The sequence below is a fragment of the Achroia grisella genome, unplaced genomic scaffold (genome assembly GCF_030625045.1).
Source record: "Achroia grisella isolate CSIRO2021 unplaced genomic scaffold, CSIRO_AGI_Agris_v1 utg903, whole genome shotgun sequence".
Classification (NCBI taxonomy): Eukaryota; Metazoa; Arthropoda; class Insecta; order Lepidoptera; family Pyralidae; genus Achroia; species Achroia grisella.
The window spans coordinates 2,248,235-2,269,075 of record NW_026713061.1 but is presented as its reverse complement, the minus strand read 5'-3'; the positions used below and the strand labels follow the sequence as shown (position 1 = coordinate 2,269,075).

Here is a 20,841-nt window from a genome sequence, read left to right as displayed (position 1 = left end):
TTTAGTAACCCCGAGGTCCCATCTTTCACCCTCCTAGAGGGATGCCATTGTCAGTTGTATTAATTTAGGTATAAAAATACAGATATCAATATTTCTTATCATTTTAAGTCAAAGTCAAAGCCAAAGTGTAGAATCAAATAAAAGTAAGCGGAGTACCGTTCCCCGACCGCGCCCGTTCTAGTTCATATTGAAGTGTTTAAGGCCAAAGTAACTCCGCGAATTTTCTTAGTAGGTACCTTAGTTTTTAGTAGTTTTTTTAATGATTCTATAGGATAAATTTGTGCCCTCATGCAAGCTTAATTAAGCTTAAATTTTAAGTTTTCTGTTTGTATTGGCTGTTGCTGTCATTGTCATTTCGAAGAATGTCAAAACTGTCAAAAAAGTTTTTGATAATGTGTACTGTGTTTTGATTCGACTGTTTTGAAGGAATATTGTTCTTTTCTTGACTTTATAAACATTTTTGAGTAATTGTTAATTAACATCATTGGCATCATAATTTAAATAATAATGGAACCAAACATACCTGGTTCTTCAGCATCTTCCAGAGCGACACGATTTATGATGGAAGGTGTTGGAGCTCGCGTAATACGAGGTCCAGATTGGAAGTGGGGCAAACAGGTATCCCACAATTTTTTTAGTTTAACGAATCTAGTTTATTTAACATAGTAAATAACTGTTCTTTATACAAACAAATATATTGTTTTGTACAAACTATATGAAATTTCTTTGTTTTGATTTAATAGGATGGTGGAGAAGGACATGTAGGCACAGTAAGAAATTTTGAATCCCCAGAAGAAGTTGTTGTTGTGTGGGATAATGGGACTGCTGCCAATTATAGATGTTCTGGAGCTTATGATTTGCGGATACTGGATAGTGCACCAACAGGAGTTAAACATGAGGGAACTATGTGTGATACTTGCCGCCAGCAACCAATTTTTGGTAAGATATAGTTTTACCTATTCTAAATTAAAATGGCTAGAAAGAGACAATTTTGTCTTCTATTTTGCTAAAGTTTTCTTAAAGTTATTTGAAAACCCAAATCATTAATACATACTTAATAGTAATTTAAAAGATAAACATAATTTGACAATTGAATTTATTTAAGTAACATAATTTGTAATATTCATTAATCATTATTTATGTAATTCTGAAGTGGCATAGTGAATAGATAGGAAAGTTAATTTATTTTTAATAATAAAAACTATTTATAAACAATTGTATATTCAGTTACTATATCCTTAAGGAAACTATAACTTATATTTAGTTTGCCTAATTATGTAATATTTATAATAATACATATATGGTGTTTTTTAGAAAAGGATTCATTTGTATATAATTTTTCATTGTAGACCTTTTCTGGACTAGGTACATAATATATATACATAGTACCAAAGCATTTGTCTTATCAGTTTTAATTGTTGATTGGTAATACTATTGCCTTAGAGTATTAAGTATGTTAGATAAAAATATTTAAATAAATAAATTATTATGAATCAAATACTGCATTACTATCATATATTCATTTCTAGGTATTCGATGGAAATGTGCAGAATGTAGTAATTATGACCTTTGTTCTGTGTGCTATCATGGGGACAAGCATCATTTGAGACATAGATTTTACCGCATTAGTGCTCCAGGAGCTCAGCGTTGCCTTGTTGAACCTCGAAGAAAGAGTAAAAAACAGGCTGTTAGAGGTATTTTTCCTGGTGCTAGAGTTGTTAGAGGAGTGAGTATTATTTTATCTTATATAATTTTTTTGTAATTACAAATGGTGATATACTCAACTTTGGTAATGGTATATGTTAGTGATATTAGTAATAAACTAGCTGTAGCCGTAACTACAACCGCATGGAATTCTCCTTATTACATCAGCTACCTGCCAAGATCAGTCCAGCCACGTCAGAGATTAGCCGGAACAAACAGACAAACAGACAGACAAATATTATAAAAAAATGTTATTTTGATGTATGTACTGTATTCATATGCATGTAGTAAAAAACAGTTATTTTTATATTACAAACAGACAGTTTTATTCAATTAGACTAATTTTATTTATATGTATAGATAGATGATAAAATCTTGTGAGGTTAAATTTTTCGGGGAAAATTAACCCATGGAGTGCGTGACATGAAAGTCAACATTGTACATTTGCTAGCAATGGGGTTGCTAGTCCCCATTGCTAACCGTTTTATGTGGCATTTATGATTTTAACTATTTAAAACTGTAGTATGATAATGGGTTATAATCTTTTATAGACACAGTAACAATAATAAATTCATATCAATATACAATATTACAGCAACAATTGTTTGATTAGTATTTTTCTTTATTATGTGTATAAATAATGTCTGAGTCAAATTGAAAACAGTATAAAATATTGCGAAATTGAATTTGACTGAGTAATTTTTAAAAAATATTTAATATAACTACAATATTAAAAAGTAATTATTATTATGTTACAGGTGGATTGGCAGTGGGAAGATCAGGATGGCGGAAATGGTAGAAGAGGGAAAGTAAATGAGGTACAGGATTGGTCAGCAGCTAGTCCTAGGTCAGCTGCCTATGTTGTGTGGGACAATGGAACCAAAAATTTATATAGAGTTGGCTTTGAGGGAATGGCTGATTTGAAGGTAAAAATATAAAAAAAATAATCAAAGGTTATTATTTATTGAAACTTGTAACATATAGATAACCTCAGTGGTCTTGTAATTTAGCATAAATCTTACATCAGATGATTTCAATTCTTCACGAAACAAATATTTGTGGATCATTATTAATTATATGTAATAAATATCCAGATCAGATATTTATTACAATCACTTTTGGAACTTTTTTAATTTGCGTTTACATAATATTATGACGGTGTGGTGACCATAGATTACTCACACATTACAAACAATCATGTTCATAAGTATGGTTGTTTGTTTATGTAAAGAAAATCCACTAGATAATTTTTTTTTACTAATAATTAACTTTTATTATATTTTTTGGAATTGTCTATGAATAATACAAGTATAATATAGCGATGTTATATGTTGTACAGGTTGTAAACGATGTTAAAGGCCAGAATGTTTATAAAGAACATTTGCCATTATTGGGAGAATTAGGTCCAGGACGTACTGGCCCTCATGGCTTGCAAGTTGGTGATCAGGTAATATTATACATCCTACTATGAGTTGATGGGTTGTCATATTGTGTGTGTAGTCAATTTCATATACATATATCTTTGCATCAAGGTTTATATTCTCTTGATGATTCATATTAGATGTTATGTAAAGTATCATAATAATTATTGTTGTAAACATTGTAAGTTGTAAACAATATATTTGTAACATATTTAATTTTTAAATATTTTGGGACTAAATTTTTTAATCTTATGGGTATCTTACATCAATAATAATTACTATTGTTTTTGAAGGCATAGGTATATATATAGGCATAGGTATGCCTTCAAAAACAATAGTAATAAAATAATATTATTTATGTAGTATGTTTTTTAAATCACCTAAATATATGACAAAATGTTTTCATTATTTATTTTCAGGTGAATGTAGACCTAGATTTGGAGATAGTACAGTCATTACAACATGGACATGGCGGTTGGACAGATGGCATGTTTGAGTGCCTTGGCTCCACAGGAACTGTCGTTGGTATTGATGAAGACCATGATATTGTTGTTACATACACCAGTGGTAATAGATGGACTTTCAATCCTGCTGTTTTAACCAAGGTAATTTTTCTTCAATTGTACTATGTATAATAATTGGAATGGCAAACAAGCAAGCGGAAGCTGATAATCCTCCAGATGATAAGTTGTAATTATATAGACGGAAAGGGGTTTGTTAGTACTGTACCCTCTCTTTTTTATTTAGGTATGTGGCGCAAATTTGAGTGCATCAGCGTCAGCGAGCGGTGTCCCCGGCGGGTTCGCTGTGGGCGATCTGGTGCAGGTCAGCTCCGATCAGGAGCGAGTCAAAGCGCTGCAGCGCGGGCATGGCGAGTGGGCCGAGGCTATGGCACCTGTATGTATTTATACTATAGTAATATGAAATGTAATCGAGAAGTAAACGATATTTGTATACCATTTTGCTTTATTTAATTTTTAGCTGGTTATTATTTACAATTAAAATATAGGAACCAAGATAAATAAATTAATCTCTTTATTTTTTAACATGCCTATGCTTATTTATATATTTAATGGAAATTTACAAACACATTTATAACAATAAAATATACAAAATATTTTCCTTTCGTTTTAGACACTAGGCAAAATAGGTCGTGTGCAGCAAATTTATCACGACAACGATCTTAAAGTAGAAGTATGCAACACATCATGGACTTACAATCCTAATGCTGTCACAAAGGTTGCTTCTTCTGATGGCAGCGTACCAGGGAACTCGTCAGGTAATAATATATTTAAAATAATTTTCTCAAACATGAAGAAATTAAACTCAACTTCTTTTTATACTACTTAGGTGGCAAAAAGCATACGGCCAATCTAAAAAACGGTAAATGGTTACCGTAGCCTATGTACGCCTGAAACACCAGGGGTGTAACGTGCGCGTTGCCGTTCCTTCAGAAACAATAAAATACCATTCTTGAAAAACCCCATGCTGTAGTCTCTCGAGAAAACGTCGGCAGGTAGTTAATTCCACAAACAAGTGTGCGCGGGAGGAAGACATTGTCTGAGATCACTTAGGTTCCAGTGTGTAGGGATGATTTTGCTGTTAGAACCTTATTCATGCATAACATAACAGTTAACCGATTTCAAAGAAATTTTAAAATTTAGTAATCATTGGTCATATTTTATCACAAGCGGTGGAGTGAATCATGACATATGACTGGACCTCTTCATTATATGAAGTCACATTATTCAACGCTGTCTTTCTTAATCAATCTACAGTTCGTTAATATCACTGATAGATCAACATTGAGCTGGAACTACTCATAACTTTAATATATATGTGTATTTGTTTGTCACTTTAATGGGTTGAAACATATAAAATATGGCATACACATTGTAATAAATGGATATATGCATACATGCAGGATACTTTTTATCCCAGTCATGCGGAAGAAGTTGTGAGTTAAAATTAGTAAATAAATATTTTTCTATTAGGCGAGCGTCTGTCAGCGCTCTTAAAAACCCTATTCGAATCTCACGTGACGACGGGGGACGCAAACGAAGAGCTAGTGAAGGCGGCTGCCAACGGCGATGCGGCGCGGTGTTCAGAAATCTTGGCGCGAACAGACGGCGCTCATGCTGACGTCAACGGCGTCTATGGTGGCCATACTGCTTTGCAGGTATACTTCCTGAAATAAAAGAATGTATTTTGTGTTTATTTACGTAAAGTGTCCTCATAATAGGAATGTTAAACAATTATTATCGCGAAGGCGAGATAGAATAGAGAGGTTTACTTTTTTTTACAAAATAAAAATACTGGAGTGCAGACTTGACAAGTCCACATTTTGCTTGCTATATTTGTTTGAATCTACCACCCACACTCGGGATTAATTTTTGGTTTAATGTCGATGTTTTTTCACTGAAGACTCGTTCAGAAATGTAAGTTGAGTAACCATTCTCAATTTACATTTTGGTGTCGGTCAGTTTTGTGGTTTTTCCTTCGATTTTTCATGTCGTGCGGGATGGATATGAATATTTTATTCATCTATTATAACAATACTAATTATCTCAGGACAATTCACACAGCGCCATCTAGTCCCAAGTTAAAGTAACTAAAGCTTGTATTATGGGTAACTGATACAACTATATAGATATTTTTTTCGTAAATACGTACATATTATAAAATACAAACATAGAAAACACCCAAACTGATACAAACAATCATACTCATGAACGAAAATGTTTGTGCTGTGATTTATCGATCCCGCAATTATCGGAAGTAAGGCGGTGTGCAAAACGGCAAATCTATCTTTAAAGATTAATGTTAACTCATTTAATGTATACAGGCGGCCGCCCAGAACGGTCACGTAGAAGTGATCCGCACGCTGGTGGAGCTGGGCGCGGAGGCGGACGCCGAGGACCGCGACGGGGACCGCGCCGCGCACCACGCCGCGTTCGGCGACGAGCCGGCCGCCTTGCGCGCGCTGCACGCCGCCGCCGCCGACCTCAACGCCCGCAACCGCCGCCGCCAGACGCCGCTGCACATCGCTGTCAACAAGGGCCACCTGGGCGTCGTCAGGACGCTGCTGCAGCTCGGCGTACACCCCAGTCTGCAGGTCAGTCCACCACTATAACTCTCACCCTTATTCATCGAGCGTGCACTATAAACATATTTAACTAGGTTTGTTACCTGTGTTGTTTACATACCGGGTCACATGTTGAGCGGATCGCGCGAAACTCGACCTTGACCTATGGAGGCTGGAAAGTCGACCTTCGATGAAATTTTGGTTTCGATCGGTCAAGTCATATCGGAGTAGTATCGTTACAAAGAGTGCAGATCTGTTCTCTGAAATCGCTCCGCGCTTCGCGCTCCGCTCAGTTATGTACTAACTTTTTAGTGCACCAAAGACGTAATATAAGAATTTAACAGAGAAAAAATCTGAAATGATAACAGAAGGTTCTTTACTTTTCGAGAAATGTCTTCAACAACCTTCGAGTAGATGGAAAAAAAACAGAAAGTGGTAATGGTGTGTGATATAATATAATTATAATAAAAACCTATTTTAGCTATGGAACTGAATTGAAGTTTTGTTCCAAGTTCTCTTTTAAATGGGAAAGACTGAGGAAATAAGAACATTTTCATACTTACCCCATATTATTTAATGTTTGTTTATAGAAATAAATGGAACAGGAACACAGAATCATCCTTACTTCCTTACTAATATTATAAATGCGAAAGTAACTCTGTCTGTCTGTCTCTCTTTCACGCCAAAACTACTGAACCGATTTAAATGAAATTTGGTTCACAGATAGTCTAGACCCTGACAAAGGATATAGGATACTTTTTAATGCGAGGGTTGTAAGGGGTTGAAATTGAGGATGAAAGATTGTATGGAAGAATCGTAATTATTGAAGTTAGAAGATTGAAACTTATTTTTGTGGCTGCTAATTAAATAAAAATAATTATGACGTAAAATTTTTAAAATTTTACCCTTAAATAATTTAGGGGATAATTTTTTTTATGTAAATTCGTCATTTTTGAAGCTAGAAACAGATGTTTTAGGCTGTTGATTAAATATAAATAAATAGGTTATCAAAGTTTATAAAAATGTTACCCTTAAGGTGGTAAAATAAAATAGGGGATGAAAGTTTTTGAAGCCAGAAGCTTGAAACTTGAAAAAGAAAAATGGGTTGTAAAGATTTTAAAGGAGAGTTAAATGGTTATATGGAAATATTGACATTTTTAAAGCTAGAAGCTTGAAGTTTAATTTTTAGCCTATTTATTCAATATATATTTATAAAAAGAGTTATAAGGGGTTGAAAGAGTTATGTATTAAGTGTATGTAAGTTATGTATGAAGTGTCGACATTTTTGAAGCAAAAAGGATTTTTCATTTGGATTTTATAGTGTTAGGTCATTAAATATTTTTTTCATTATTTGGTCAAGGTCACTAATTTACGCGGACGAAGTCGCGGGTACAGCTAGTACTATTATAATCATCAAATTATAGCTAATTTATACAGCATTATATATATCTAAACAGAACTCATATAATAGAAGCTCGATATCTTGTAGGAATATTTTTTTAACATGTAATTTGAACCCAGCTCAATAAAAACTGATTTACTTGTGACGACATAATAAATAAGTTCATTTCTGTACGAAAAGTGAACCCGTACACATTAGTAAAGTAATACATTGTAGCAAATCGTAAAACATCTAAGCATTCAACAAAAGAAAGACTTATACTGTGACTACTAACTAAAATAACACGATATTTATTTAACGTAGGACAAAAAGTAAGCACATAGTAGTTATCCTGAACAATACCTACAACATCATGCGCTGCACATGACTGTAATCAATTGCAAACTGTCCGCTGCTTTGTGGTTTCTGACCACAGCTACATAGCGCTGCAAAGTAATGTCATTTGGCTGTGGTTTTTCCTAGAAGGGTACTTAGACATTAGGGCAGTCGCATTTTTCGAGCAGGAAATGAATCTTTATGCATACTACGTTTGGGGCTACCTTCTTTGAACTATTATTCCATAACTATACATATTCTTGAATGCAGCCCCTATTTCTACTGCGTCTATTTCTTATAGGTATATCTTACTTCGGTACATAATATCAAGATTTATTTTATTTATGCACTTTATTGTACCAGATATAGAAAAATATTAATTAATATAGAAATATATATATAAACAATAACAAGTAGAAAAGGCGGTCTTAAGGCAGAGCAATCTCTTACAGATAACCTTTAGGTAGACGGAGAAGATATGTAAAAAAAAGAGTAGGTGGTGCACATAACAACAGAACTGATACATAAATAATATATGTAAATACATACATATATATACTTAAAGATACACATTTTATATCCTCGCAGTTATAAGAACTTACTAATGGTGAACGCGAGTTCCTATGCGTTTACGTTTGTAAGCCACCATCTATTAAAGGTAAGATAAAACGGCAACAATAAATAAAGCATGAATACGATGCCATCTATTATTAGATTAAGTATATAATTAGTAAACTTGTAGCCGTATTGAAAACTTTCACAAAATTTATGTATTGCGCGCTTGGGATATTTTTTCCAGCTTTTTCAATCTTATATGTTGATCCATATTTAACAATATGTTCTGTGAAAATTTCATAGTAATTTTTCCACCTATTTTTACGTGAAACATTAACATACAAACAGACAGTTTCCGCCTCGTCATGATTTTATTACGTGGTTGTTACCTGTAAAAACATTTCACCTTTATGACAGAAAAACGAAAAGACATTAGATAAGAATACTTAATTTTAATAGTAAACCTTTCGCGATGAAATTATAAACGTCTATGTGTCTGTCAGCTGAACGGATCTAAATGAAAGGTTTGAAGATAAATTGTATGAAGGCCTTCCTTAGCGTAAGTTTCATTTTATCTAAAAAAAAATGGAGTCGCGGTAAATAACTATAGCGGTATAATAGTACTGTACTATATAGTCGAAAAGAATAGTAAGTGGTCACAACACGTAGTAATAGTCCTTCTCGTAGGGGGAAGGCAATTTAAGCCATTAGTCCTGGCTTTTAACAGGCGATCGAGATAGTAGGTATTAAAACAGCCAATAATCAAGATGGGCCTGATACCCACGATTACGATTAGGATCCAATAGCAATTCATCAGAGTTACAGGGTGCCCTCAGGGTTAATAGAATAGAATTCGTATCCCGTTAGTTCTGTATATTTTTAAATCAAGTGACGGATAATATTCTATGTTCGTTGTCGAGTTCGTTTCTGCTTGGGAAAGCGGTGTTTAGGGCATTGCCTTATTATTCAGCCCCACTTGCTTTTTACGATACGCTTATGTGATGAGCTATTATAGAGCATTTAAGAGTACGTCGTAATACAAGGCTTTACATGTTATTTCGGTGTTCGGCTCTATAGGCTTTGAGTTGAGGTCCATGTCACTACTCGTATCTGATGGTGGTCTTTTTATTGAGAATCTAATAGAACATTTTATTACCACTTACGCAAGTTTAGATTTTTATAACAATCTCTACCGTCACGTACAAATATGACATATTCAAAGTTTCGTATTAAATGAAGCACCTGCAGGCTGACTGCTGAATGGAATTTAATTGAATTCAATTTATTTATTTAGACATATTCTCTTAATCGACATTAAGCACGGTAGACGCTCAAATCGCGAATCAGCGAAAGAATTTATTAATAGTAATTAACTTTAAATATTTAATAATTACAAATTTGGTTTTTATTCTTACAATAACAGTATCGTTTTCATGTAAATATATCTGTTATGAATCAAAAAGAGAAAATGATATCAAAATATGTAAAATGGTATTCTGAAATAGTCGATTCGAAGTAGTATTATGCGAATGTAAATAAATAATATCGACTTGTCAATAGAATATGTTTCTGCGAAATAATGCCGATAAAAGGCAAATACTATCGAATATGTGTCACCCATTTGTTATATTTGAATTAATCTCGATTCATTGTGTCAAAACTCAGATTGCTGATTTATATCTTCAGAATATCATACTCAACTACAGCCATTATAACTAATACCTGTTTATATGTTGTGACATATATTTTAGTGAAATACTTTGTGATATATTCATCTCGGACTTGCGACCAATTAGAGAAAATGAGGTAGCCTACATACAGTATACTATCTAAATACTACACCATCAAAGTTTATATACTATATATATATATCGGAAATAAGTATTATTGATGTTTTTTAATATAGTAAAATGTAGTAAGGCATATTGGTATATAATAAAATATAACTAAATATTCGTTGTTTGTACATGTAAGATGAGAACAACTATATATTGGGCAACTATCAACGTAATCGAACCCAAAAATTATACCAAAACTGTATTGAAATACGATACTAAAAATATGAAACCGCGTAATTTACTGTCAAACACAATTAAATAATTTATTTCAACTAATCCGACATGTTAACAAATAGTTTATCTCCTGTAATGAAATTATTCCTTTAGAATTAAATTCTACCAATATAAACCAATATTTATGTTATAGTTTATGCTCACTCTATAGTTTAAATTAGTTCTAGTTCTAGGTACATCTATATTTAAACATACTAGTTATATTACTGATGAGAGAATACTTGAACCATTGGGGTAGTAACTACAGTGTTTGTTCAGACATTGTCTTGAAATACGACGCGGAGAGGCGGACTGAGCTAGTTAGTTACTGAAGTTGTGCCCCGTTCCACGACTTGTTAATTTAAAGACATTTGTCTCTATTTGTTTTCTTGGTTTATATATCTATATATCTATAATACACATGTGTCGAATCCATCGCGAAACTTTATTTGAGTAAATAGATTATAGGGGACACTCACACTGTCCGTTTACAAGTATTTGCTCAGACGTTCCAACGCTGATATTAGCTCTTGCAATGTATCCTACCGCAGTATTCCCCAGGACCCGTGTCTCTTCGACTTTTAATCTAGACGAGTTGAGTTTCAGTTGGTAATGAGTGTACCGCCTCTCTCAGACATGCGGTCGCCATAATTGCCAAACTTTGACTCGAACCAAGTCACCCTATACCCCTCCACTTGTCGCCATTGTTCTCATGGTAACGCGTGTGTTGGTTTCCAAAACCACTTATATCAAAAGCCATTATTATGTAACGAAAATATTGCGTCAAAAAGTCTTTATTCTGTTTTCTATCTTTTTAATACTAAAAGTTTTACGATGTAAATTTTAAGTAAGATTAAGAAGAATTATAAGAAATAAATTTTAAGTTTAAATAAAAAAGTTTGTCATGTACTTTGATTTCGAATTAATTTCGAATACAATAAGCGTTTATTGTTTAATCTTCATTAAAGATTCGTCTCTAATTTCGTCTTTATAATAATTACTTAATGAAATAACTATCCCAACACCTAGAGGCATATTGAAGTGCAATTGGGCGTAAAGCTATTTAAATCTGAATAGGGCATTGTAAAGGCGCGTCACCTTGGTTCAGCGACGGCGTCTCGTCCTTAATAAAGTTAGAGTGCCGTCGCCCGCGGACACCCACTCTGTCCGCCGCGCGCCGCCCACCGCTGCCTCCGGCTTCTCTCAAAATCATCTTGAATGAGCTAAATGCCCTGCTCGATCCTCTTTGTACACGGCTGTGTAGTGTATGTACATGTAATGAACCGTGTCTGTTTGCTCTAAACTCACAAGGACCTATGGGATTTACGATACTCGATCAACAATCGATACGGCGAATTTATATAGGACCTATTTTTTATTCATGTTGAAAGTTTTAGTTGCTGTAATGAGTTCGCTTATTTTTATTTTATTTCGAGTGCAGGAGTCTTTATTGTTACCTGTTTTATGAAGTACCGCAGTTAAAGTTATTTATCTTGGTTGATCGACACCCAGCGACGACTTACCAGACTTTTGTACCTAGGTACCCTTTGTACAAAATCGTCTTCGTTGAGTAGCTCAGATTTATTTATTTCAGCCGCCAAATAAGTAGATAAACACTACAACTATGTATATTCCTTTAAATTCCTCGTAATGTACAGTAAGTCTTCCATAATAAATACTTACCACTATTCTACAGCTAAGAATTTGTTGGGTTACTTCTATGTTTGATGCCGTTAATCTCAAGATCTACTGGTTCGAATTAAAATAACATTTTATTGTTGGATAGACAGTTTATCGTCGATAATAACAGATATGTAACATGACGACCAGTAAGAGCGGAGTGTATTTATTAACTCGAATAAAATTTGTTTCAAGAATCTAGTTTCATAATACGACAGCCTCGCGTTTTCGTATATGTATATTATGAATGTATTTACAAAAAAATCTATGTATTTGTATCACTTGTAGTACTAATAACATAAGCTCTGCTTGGGTTGGGACTAAATGACGCTGTGTGAATTGTCCTGAGCCATTATTAAATAATTTGTAATAATTTCCTACTAATACTATGGATTTTAGAATATAAATGAATTAATATAAAGTGTATGAAATATAATATCTTCTAAGATATTATACTTCATACTCTTTATATTAATTCATTTAATTAATTTTGTACAAAGGGTACCTCATATAGCAGAGAATAAGTAAAGATGTGCTGATTATGTGTATTGTGTATATTTGTGTCAATATTACACTGTTTTTGCAACGTATCGCCTTCCAAGGAAGTAGAAGCGATGTCAGAAGTCAGCAGAGGCGTCTGTTACGTAAATATCGGCTCGGCGTATTGCGAATTGGACAGAATACATGATGAGGGGAGGCGTGTATACCCCATCTCTAGGCGGTATACTAAATGTATTCAACAATGAGTTAAATAAGTTTACCTTTTTTCAATACCACTACTGCGTCAGTCTTTTAGATTATAACATTGTTACATAAATACATTCAAATTTAAATGAAAGCTTGTAATAGTAATAATATATCTTTACGGCGATAATCCCGTTTGGATAATCAGAGGCATTATCAACTATCGATATCCTTTTGTCGACGTAATACTTGACTTGTTCACATTTTTCCAATTTATTTAATTTATTTGTTTTGCATACAAAAAATGGATATATGGTGCAATTAGTGTTTAGGACATACTCTACCACTAAAACTTTCCGGTAACAAAGACTAAAGAGATAACTTTCCTCCAGATTATATAGCCTTATATTAATGGTATTGTTATCGAAGTGCCTAGAGCACAGTACAGGCAGCCGGTTACAAGTTCTAATGTAAGCACTAATTATGTTAGAAAGTGGCAAGTTTACTCTGGTTCTTGCACTCGCAAAGGAGATCTTTCTCATATACAGCTATAGTAATATGTCTTTATTTAGCTACATTATACTGGCAGTACAAAGGATTACATTTAATACAATGAAAATCGATATTAATTTTCAAAATAACCCTCAAGACTCTACGTATTTAAAATATTATAAATACAATAAAAATCTCAAAATGGTATTTAACCTTCATTAAACTATTCTATCACCTAAAGCCCATAACGAGATAGGTAGAGAGCATCCGGCTTCATTCATGTTCATTACTCGTTGCACGCATACAAACCAGTTCCAAAGATTTGAGTCATTAAATAGTATGTCCAAGTAAGTTGTTTAACTGCAGATTTCATTATAACTACTTATTATTGGACGGTATTCTGGTGATGATAATATATAAGATATTTTAAGCAATGAATAAAATTGGATTGTTCGTAATGGTTGTTCGTTCGATGCGATGTCCGTCAATTTATTTGATGTCCCCATTAAAATGTAATTTGCATTAAATTTTATTGCAGCGGTTTCCTACTTTTCTTCTGTATTGCTGCAGGCCGCTGTGGTTAGCAAATCCTTTTTTATTAGTGTGAACGTTTTTCGGATTTCCATACGAAATGCTATATTATTTTATATGGCTATTTATATTCGGCGCGGCTCGAGGGTCTCTATCCCATTATAGGGTTAAGCCTTTATCGTATATGAATAACGTATGTGCAAAACGTATTCGTATGTCTCTGTATATAGTAATTATATTAATAGTACATATAATATAATGATGATTATAATAATAATCATATGTACAATCGGCTACATAAACATGTTAAATGACAGTACATGAGGCTGATAAATAGTTGATAATTATATTAGCAGCAATTCATTGATAATATTGTAAACATTAAATGAATCATGTACTTTTTAATAATAATAAAACCTTCATTCTAGAGATTTCTTTGAAAGTCATATTTTAATGAAATAATTGACAACTGGATAGTTAGTTTCAGCAATATGTTTATTCTATTTTTTTTATAGTATACATATATCAATATTCTTGTATATACAAATATGTCTTTTGTTATTTAAATGTAGGAAATAAATAATAGGAATCATATAATTAAAATATCAGAGAAGTGTTTAATATCTATAACTAAACGTGGAGCGCAGCATTTCACCACGAAACGGAAATTCACAGCCCTTCCATTTCTGGTTATGCGCCGATTTATATTCTGCGCCCACTCGCCGCCTGAGAAATCTCATGTTGGAGGTGCTCTTTCAATTTGAATCGGAACACTCAGATCGGAGAATAATGTATTTCGATATCGACCCTCCGCTCGGAACGGATCCTCCTGTTTATCGCCGCTCTCATTTATTCGGGCGTCGTCGCGCCTTTATTTTTTCAACACAAACTCGGTGTCGCGCTGTTTATCCGACGCGAGATACTATTAGCAGGGTTTTCTTTTGAGACACAACCAGATTGCTTCGCTCTGGCTAAACCATAATTGAATTGTCACAACACACTAGCGTTTATGTCACACAAAATATATAAGGACATACAATGTTTTACATTGAACAAGACTTGAATTTCTTTATACAGAAAATATTTTAACTAGTATCTAGCTACAACATAAGCTATTCCTTTACAGATAATAAAGTACATATTTAATTAGACTACTTTTCAAGGTTATGATGTTTCTAACTAATAATTATTATTTTTATAAATCTTTAATTGGAGTATGTATTACGAATATAGTTAAATGCTTGGGTATTATGAACACGAACTCACTCGCGACTCTTATCAAACTTAGAGTGAGGGTTGTGTGCTTCTATGGTTGTATTATTAGAACAGGATTCCATTAGTAGCTAAAACTAGTCATTACCAAGTTGCTAAGTGTTATTTTATGGCTTTAGATAATATGCGCATATATGATGAGCACGTACATGTTTACCGCTTTTTTTGTGGCATAAACATCGTAAAAACTATATTTACAAAAAATGTAACAAAAGTGATATGAAATTTGCATTCCTACCAAAATCTGCTGTATATATATATATATATATATATATATATATATATATATATATATATATATATATATATATATATATATATACGTAAATAGGATAGTATGACGTCTTCTTGTTTATATATATGAAGTATGTATGTATATGATCGGCGCTGTATTTGGCACATTGTTGTATGCGTATACTAAGATGTGGATATACTGTGACAGCTCAATTGTGGTTAATGGTCAGACCCTTTATCAAAGATGACTACGAATGATAACCAATGACAGTTTCCTTATATCTCGTTATATTTCGTTAATAATTTTAGTACTAACATTACTCAGCTAAATGTGTGCATGTCAAGTGTTACTTTTAAAAATATGGCCACTTGATAATGCTTCGAACAACTCTATTTAGGATAACAGTTGTGACGGTTTTTCTATGTTTGACTGTAACGCATTTTAACGAATTTATTTCATAGCAGAACCCTCATCTGAGGCCGAAAGGTTGGTGTATAATTTAATTAAGAGTAGATTTTAAGGGCATTTTTTTTGTTTTGTCTATTTTTTTTCTGTTTTGTTGACTAAATACGCGTTTTCGTTTGTATTAAAGATAATGGTACGATGTGAATGCGTACCAAAAATAGACAAAACTCCTTAAATTAATAAAGAACAGGAATTTTCTAACTTAGAATTAAGATAAATGCAAACATAAATAATCTAAAGTATGAAATAATATAACTTAACTCAAAAACCTTTTTTTCTACTTTTATATAAATATATTGCTTAAATCCCTTTACACGCGTTGACAGCTTTTAAATTCTGATTGACAGCAGTGAAAATAAACCGAAACACATTTCTGTATAAATCAGTAGTCTAAAATAAGTTATTCATTATATTTTTATTAGTATTCGTACAAAGACGTATTAACGGCCTCATTTTTCGAGCGGTTTATTACTTCGCCTTACTTTTAACGGGTGTAGGTTCGATTCTCACACGATACGAACATCTGTATTTACGCCTAAGATTATTTGTGTAACTTATTTTTACAACTTTTATTACTGAAATACACTGTTTTTGTAAATACCTACATAACTTTTATTAAGTAGGTATTTACAAAAACAGTGTTTTTCAGCTATTTAATAACCACAGTACAAGCTATGCTTCTTGTTGGAACTAGATGGCATTGTGTAAAGTGTGCTGAGTTACTATTGACGGCCTCGCTGGTCTAGCGGTTTAGCACACCACTTTACTTCTCATGGTCGCGGGTTCGATTGTTCGCAGGGTGCAAACATTTGTGTTTACGAGTATGATTGTTTTGATATATATATATTATGTATGTATAAATAAAAATCTATGTATTGATATCAGTCGTCTAGTACAAAAGCTGGCTGCTTACCGTGGGACTAGATGGCACTGTGTTAATTGTCGAGGGTTTTTTATTTATTTATTGTTCACTATTACTATTTCTGTTTCTTCCTTTTCCTGTCTCGGAATTCGGTATTCAATTTTATTACTTATGTTAAGAAAAATATATGTATATGGTATACTAATTGCTAAATATTAATTTGCTTACAATAAAACTTATTATTTAAACCAACAATTTTGTGTCGTTGACGAGTTATTCGTTAAGCTTACCTATGCTTTATGTATGGGTATGTCTGTACGGCTGCGTCAGATAGCGGTTAGTGGAATTGTTAGTGTTGCGGTCTGTGACCACGTATCGTGGCGATCGTGTTTAATGGCGCTAATAAACTGCCATAATTAAACGAGTTACGTTACACACGTCTCTCCGTCGGTGCTAAATTGCTAATATACGCTGCATTGCCTTTAAAATATTAACGTCTAATTTTGTATGTGTATTTACTTTGTATGTATGTATTCTGTATGCTACATATTTACACACTATTTGAGGCCGCGACTACGTGCTTACTAGGCTAAATAATAAGAGTTTATAACTTTTTGTTTGTAAACTGGTTGGAAACACTAAACATTAAGTGAAGCTTACCACTAAACTTTAGAGAAAACCGCTCCTAAATCGACAAACAGATAAATATACGAATAGAGAATATTTTTAATAATTATTGTTTTGGGGTTTATTCCGTTGATAGAGTCCTCCAATAAATATTTTATTCTTGTATATGTACAAGCAAACATCTTTTCTCTTTTGTTATTATGTACACACATGAAGTTTTGGAGAAGAACTGTAAATAATCAATTTTATTAACATGTGTCTTGTTTAAAGTTTCCTCTGATATTATTATTTTTATTTATTTATTTACGTTGCGTTACAATATGGTATATCAATGAATTAATTCATACACATAACATGCACCTTTTAGGCACTGCAACGTGGAAGAGAGGCGAACGTTTTAAATATTATGCTCATCAACATCTTGGAAGTAGTCTTCAATTTTGTAATGTAAGCTTTATTGCCCAACATTTGTTTTAATTGGATAGTAAATTTATTATATCTATTCTCATCTTATATATAAAATTCTCATGTCACAGTTTTCGTTCCCATACTCCTCCGAAACGGCTTGACCGATTCTCATGAAATTTTGTGAGCGTATTGCGTAGATCTGAGAATCGGCCAACATCTATTTTTCATCCCCCTAAATATTAGGGATAGTCCACCCCTAATTTTTTTTTTATTTTAAGGCAAAACGACGTTTGCCGGGACAGCTAGTTTCTTATAATATTAGGTAATTTATTGTATATTTTTATTGCCATGGAATAGGGACCAGAACTATGTATTTTTAATTTTGATACCGGTTGTACTAAATTGTTTTTGTGACGTGGTTCATAACGGCGGGGTATTTAACTCAATGTTTTGAAAAAAATTGGGTACTTTCTTACAAATTTGCATGTTTCCAAAATATACATACAGGGTACACTAAGGATTTTTTATGTTTTGAAATGTGATTTGCTGAATGTGATGTGATTGCTTTCAGTTGATTTTAAGTTCGCGAGTATCCGGATATATTTTTTCTGTAGTAAGAGGTCATGTACATCAGTACTATTACCCCACAATATTATGCCGTAATTTGAATGGGCGTAAGCGTAGTAGGCTGTAGTAGTAGTTTTCGTGTTTCTTGATTTTTTAAGTTCTTTCAAAGCTAAGTGTTTTTCTAATTTAAATTAGAGTCCATTACTAACCGAGTAAATCAAATGTTGGGACTTATTCAAGATGGATAGAGAAAAAAATATATTTAGAGCTTTGGTGTGGTTTAAATTGCAGAATTTTAGTTTTTGTGTAATTTATTTTTAAATTATGGTCACTCATCCAAATTTCTATATTATCAAAGTTATTGGACATTTCATTGTTCAGAAGATTATTATTGTTACATGATGGTAGAAGTGAGATATCATCCGCGAACATAACATACTTCTGCTTTAAAATTTTTGGAAGATCATTATATAAATGATGAATAAGATTCAACCAAGAACTTAAGGTATGGAAATATTCATGTACTGTACATCTGACCTAATTGTTCGTTTTTCACGCGATACTTCGTCTATGTGGTCTATTTCAACATATTGTTGTTGGTTATTCAAATTAGAGATTGTCCTGAAAGTTTATCTTAATTATTTAAATTAGGGTAATCAATAGTCATTTGTTTTAATTTGTAATTGAAATTCATTATATTTAAATCATAACTAATCGTCCGCTCTGAGTTTTGGTCACGTGTGAATAATTTTATAACATAATGTATAGTCTATATCACTCTGTATCAATGTCCATTTGAAACAGTGATAGAAATTCTCAAATTGGTGCAGTGGTTTTCGAATTAATTTTCTTCATAACATATATACACATTAGTATCGAGAACAATTTTTATTAAAAACCTATGATAAATTCACTTGTATATATAAACTTTAAAGTGCCTATATACAATATAAATAATCTTATAGTGTTTTATAATAAAATACAACAGGAATGAGTCGTATCTTGTCTGCGCTCTGAAAATATTGAAGAAAAAGTTAGAATAGAGTTCCGCCCGGCCACCGTACACGACAGGCCATGGTAATAGGTTTATGCCAGTACCAGGGCTAAATTACATAAATTCTTCATAAATACTCACTTACGAATAAATGTATCATAAATCTACATATAAATATTTTCTTGCGTAAATCCTACGATAATATCGTTAAATCTAAGGGTCGTGATCGTTTCTTGAACATGGGCACATTTAAATATAATTTGTTTCCTAAATATTATTCGCCTACAAAAATAAACGAAATATAAGTAGTTCCAGAATGGTCCATAGAAGGAAAATGTAACAACACTTCTGATTTTTTTGTTACATTTTTTCTAACCGGTTTACTAGTAATACAAAATTTTATACAGTACTATTGGTAAATATAGTTTTATTCTTATTATACAAAAATATTTGTTCAATAAATAACACAATATGTTTTTTAAGAAAATAATAATTAATATATTTGTGTAGAGATATATATTTATTTTGTAAAGGTACACATTGCGATATAAACAGCAACTATTATAATTTAATTTCTGTATTATATAATATAAAATATAATTTCCATTTCTGTCGGACAGAAACGGAATTCTCGCATGTGACTCTCGCTTTATTTTAATGTTAGTGCATGTAAGAAAATCCGAATCGGTCAGCCATTGCTGCCTCATCTAACATTCGAGTCGCGATACGGACATCCTGAGGGCTCTTAACCCGCGCCCTATTTCTACTATTCGTTGGACTATTTACGTCGTTTTGTTTGATAATCTGCTGTTGTTTTGTGGGTCTGCGCGGCATCCCTATGAGAATTATGCGAGCTATCTATTGGAAACGTGAACAGCGTGCGAATATGTAATGGATAAATAAAGCGAACATGTTTGAGATGGGAATCATAGGTTTCAAAATTTATTAGTCATGACATTTCATTTGTTGTAGATTTTATCAAGGAAATGACCGCTTTTTGTTTCGTGTACTCTGTTCGATTGTGATATCTGACAGTTGGGATTTCCTTCCTTGATAAACTGTCCCAAGATATAACTAGTATGTACGATTCATGATACCATTTCATTTCGTTTTATATCCCTATTTGTATTCTCTCATTCACAGCGGTTACAGAAATCTCCGTACAGATATACTCTTTCTATTTGAATCGTAACGGCCGATTTGGGGTACAATTTATTGAAAGAGTGCTTTTTTATTCCGGCTTGTGTTAACATTTTACTGGTAATGGGTATTCCACCCCGATATCTCAGTAAGAAAATACGAAGAAACATGTATACGTAGGTCACGCATTTTTTCATGCGATCTAACCATTTTTTAAAACAGGAGGATCACAGATCTGAAGGCATTTTTTCTACGTGCTGATTGAACGCTATCACTGCCTCTTCGGAGTTGGTAAATGTGAAACCTCATCAAATCTTTAATTTTGGGGAAGATACAGAAATCACAAAGTGC

The 20,841-nt window shown here is 32.9% G+C and overlaps 1 protein-coding gene across 1 annotated transcript in view; it reads left to right on the top strand.

The window, feature by feature from the left end:
* The first annotated feature begins 390 nt into the window (after window positions 1-390).
* Window positions 391-20,841, top strand: part of LOC131853640 (E3 ubiquitin-protein ligase MIB1) — a 176,795-nt gene continuing 156,344 nt past the window's right edge. The window contains exons 1-10 of the mRNA XM_059204614.1: window positions 391-618; window positions 744-939; window positions 1,530-1,726; window positions 2,463-2,630; window positions 3,044-3,151; window positions 3,545-3,730; window positions 3,873-4,022; window positions 4,260-4,404; window positions 5,120-5,304; window positions 5,971-6,240. Coding sequence (XP_059060597.1) covers window positions 508-618; window positions 744-939; window positions 1,530-1,726; window positions 2,463-2,630; window positions 3,044-3,151; window positions 3,545-3,730; window positions 3,873-4,022; window positions 4,260-4,404; window positions 5,120-5,304; window positions 5,971-6,240 — 1,716 coding nt within the window. The 5' untranslated portion in view covers window positions 391-507. The remainder of the gene's footprint in view (window positions 619-743; window positions 940-1,529; window positions 1,727-2,462; window positions 2,631-3,043; window positions 3,152-3,544; window positions 3,731-3,872; window positions 4,023-4,259; window positions 4,405-5,119; window positions 5,305-5,970; window positions 6,241-20,841) is intronic.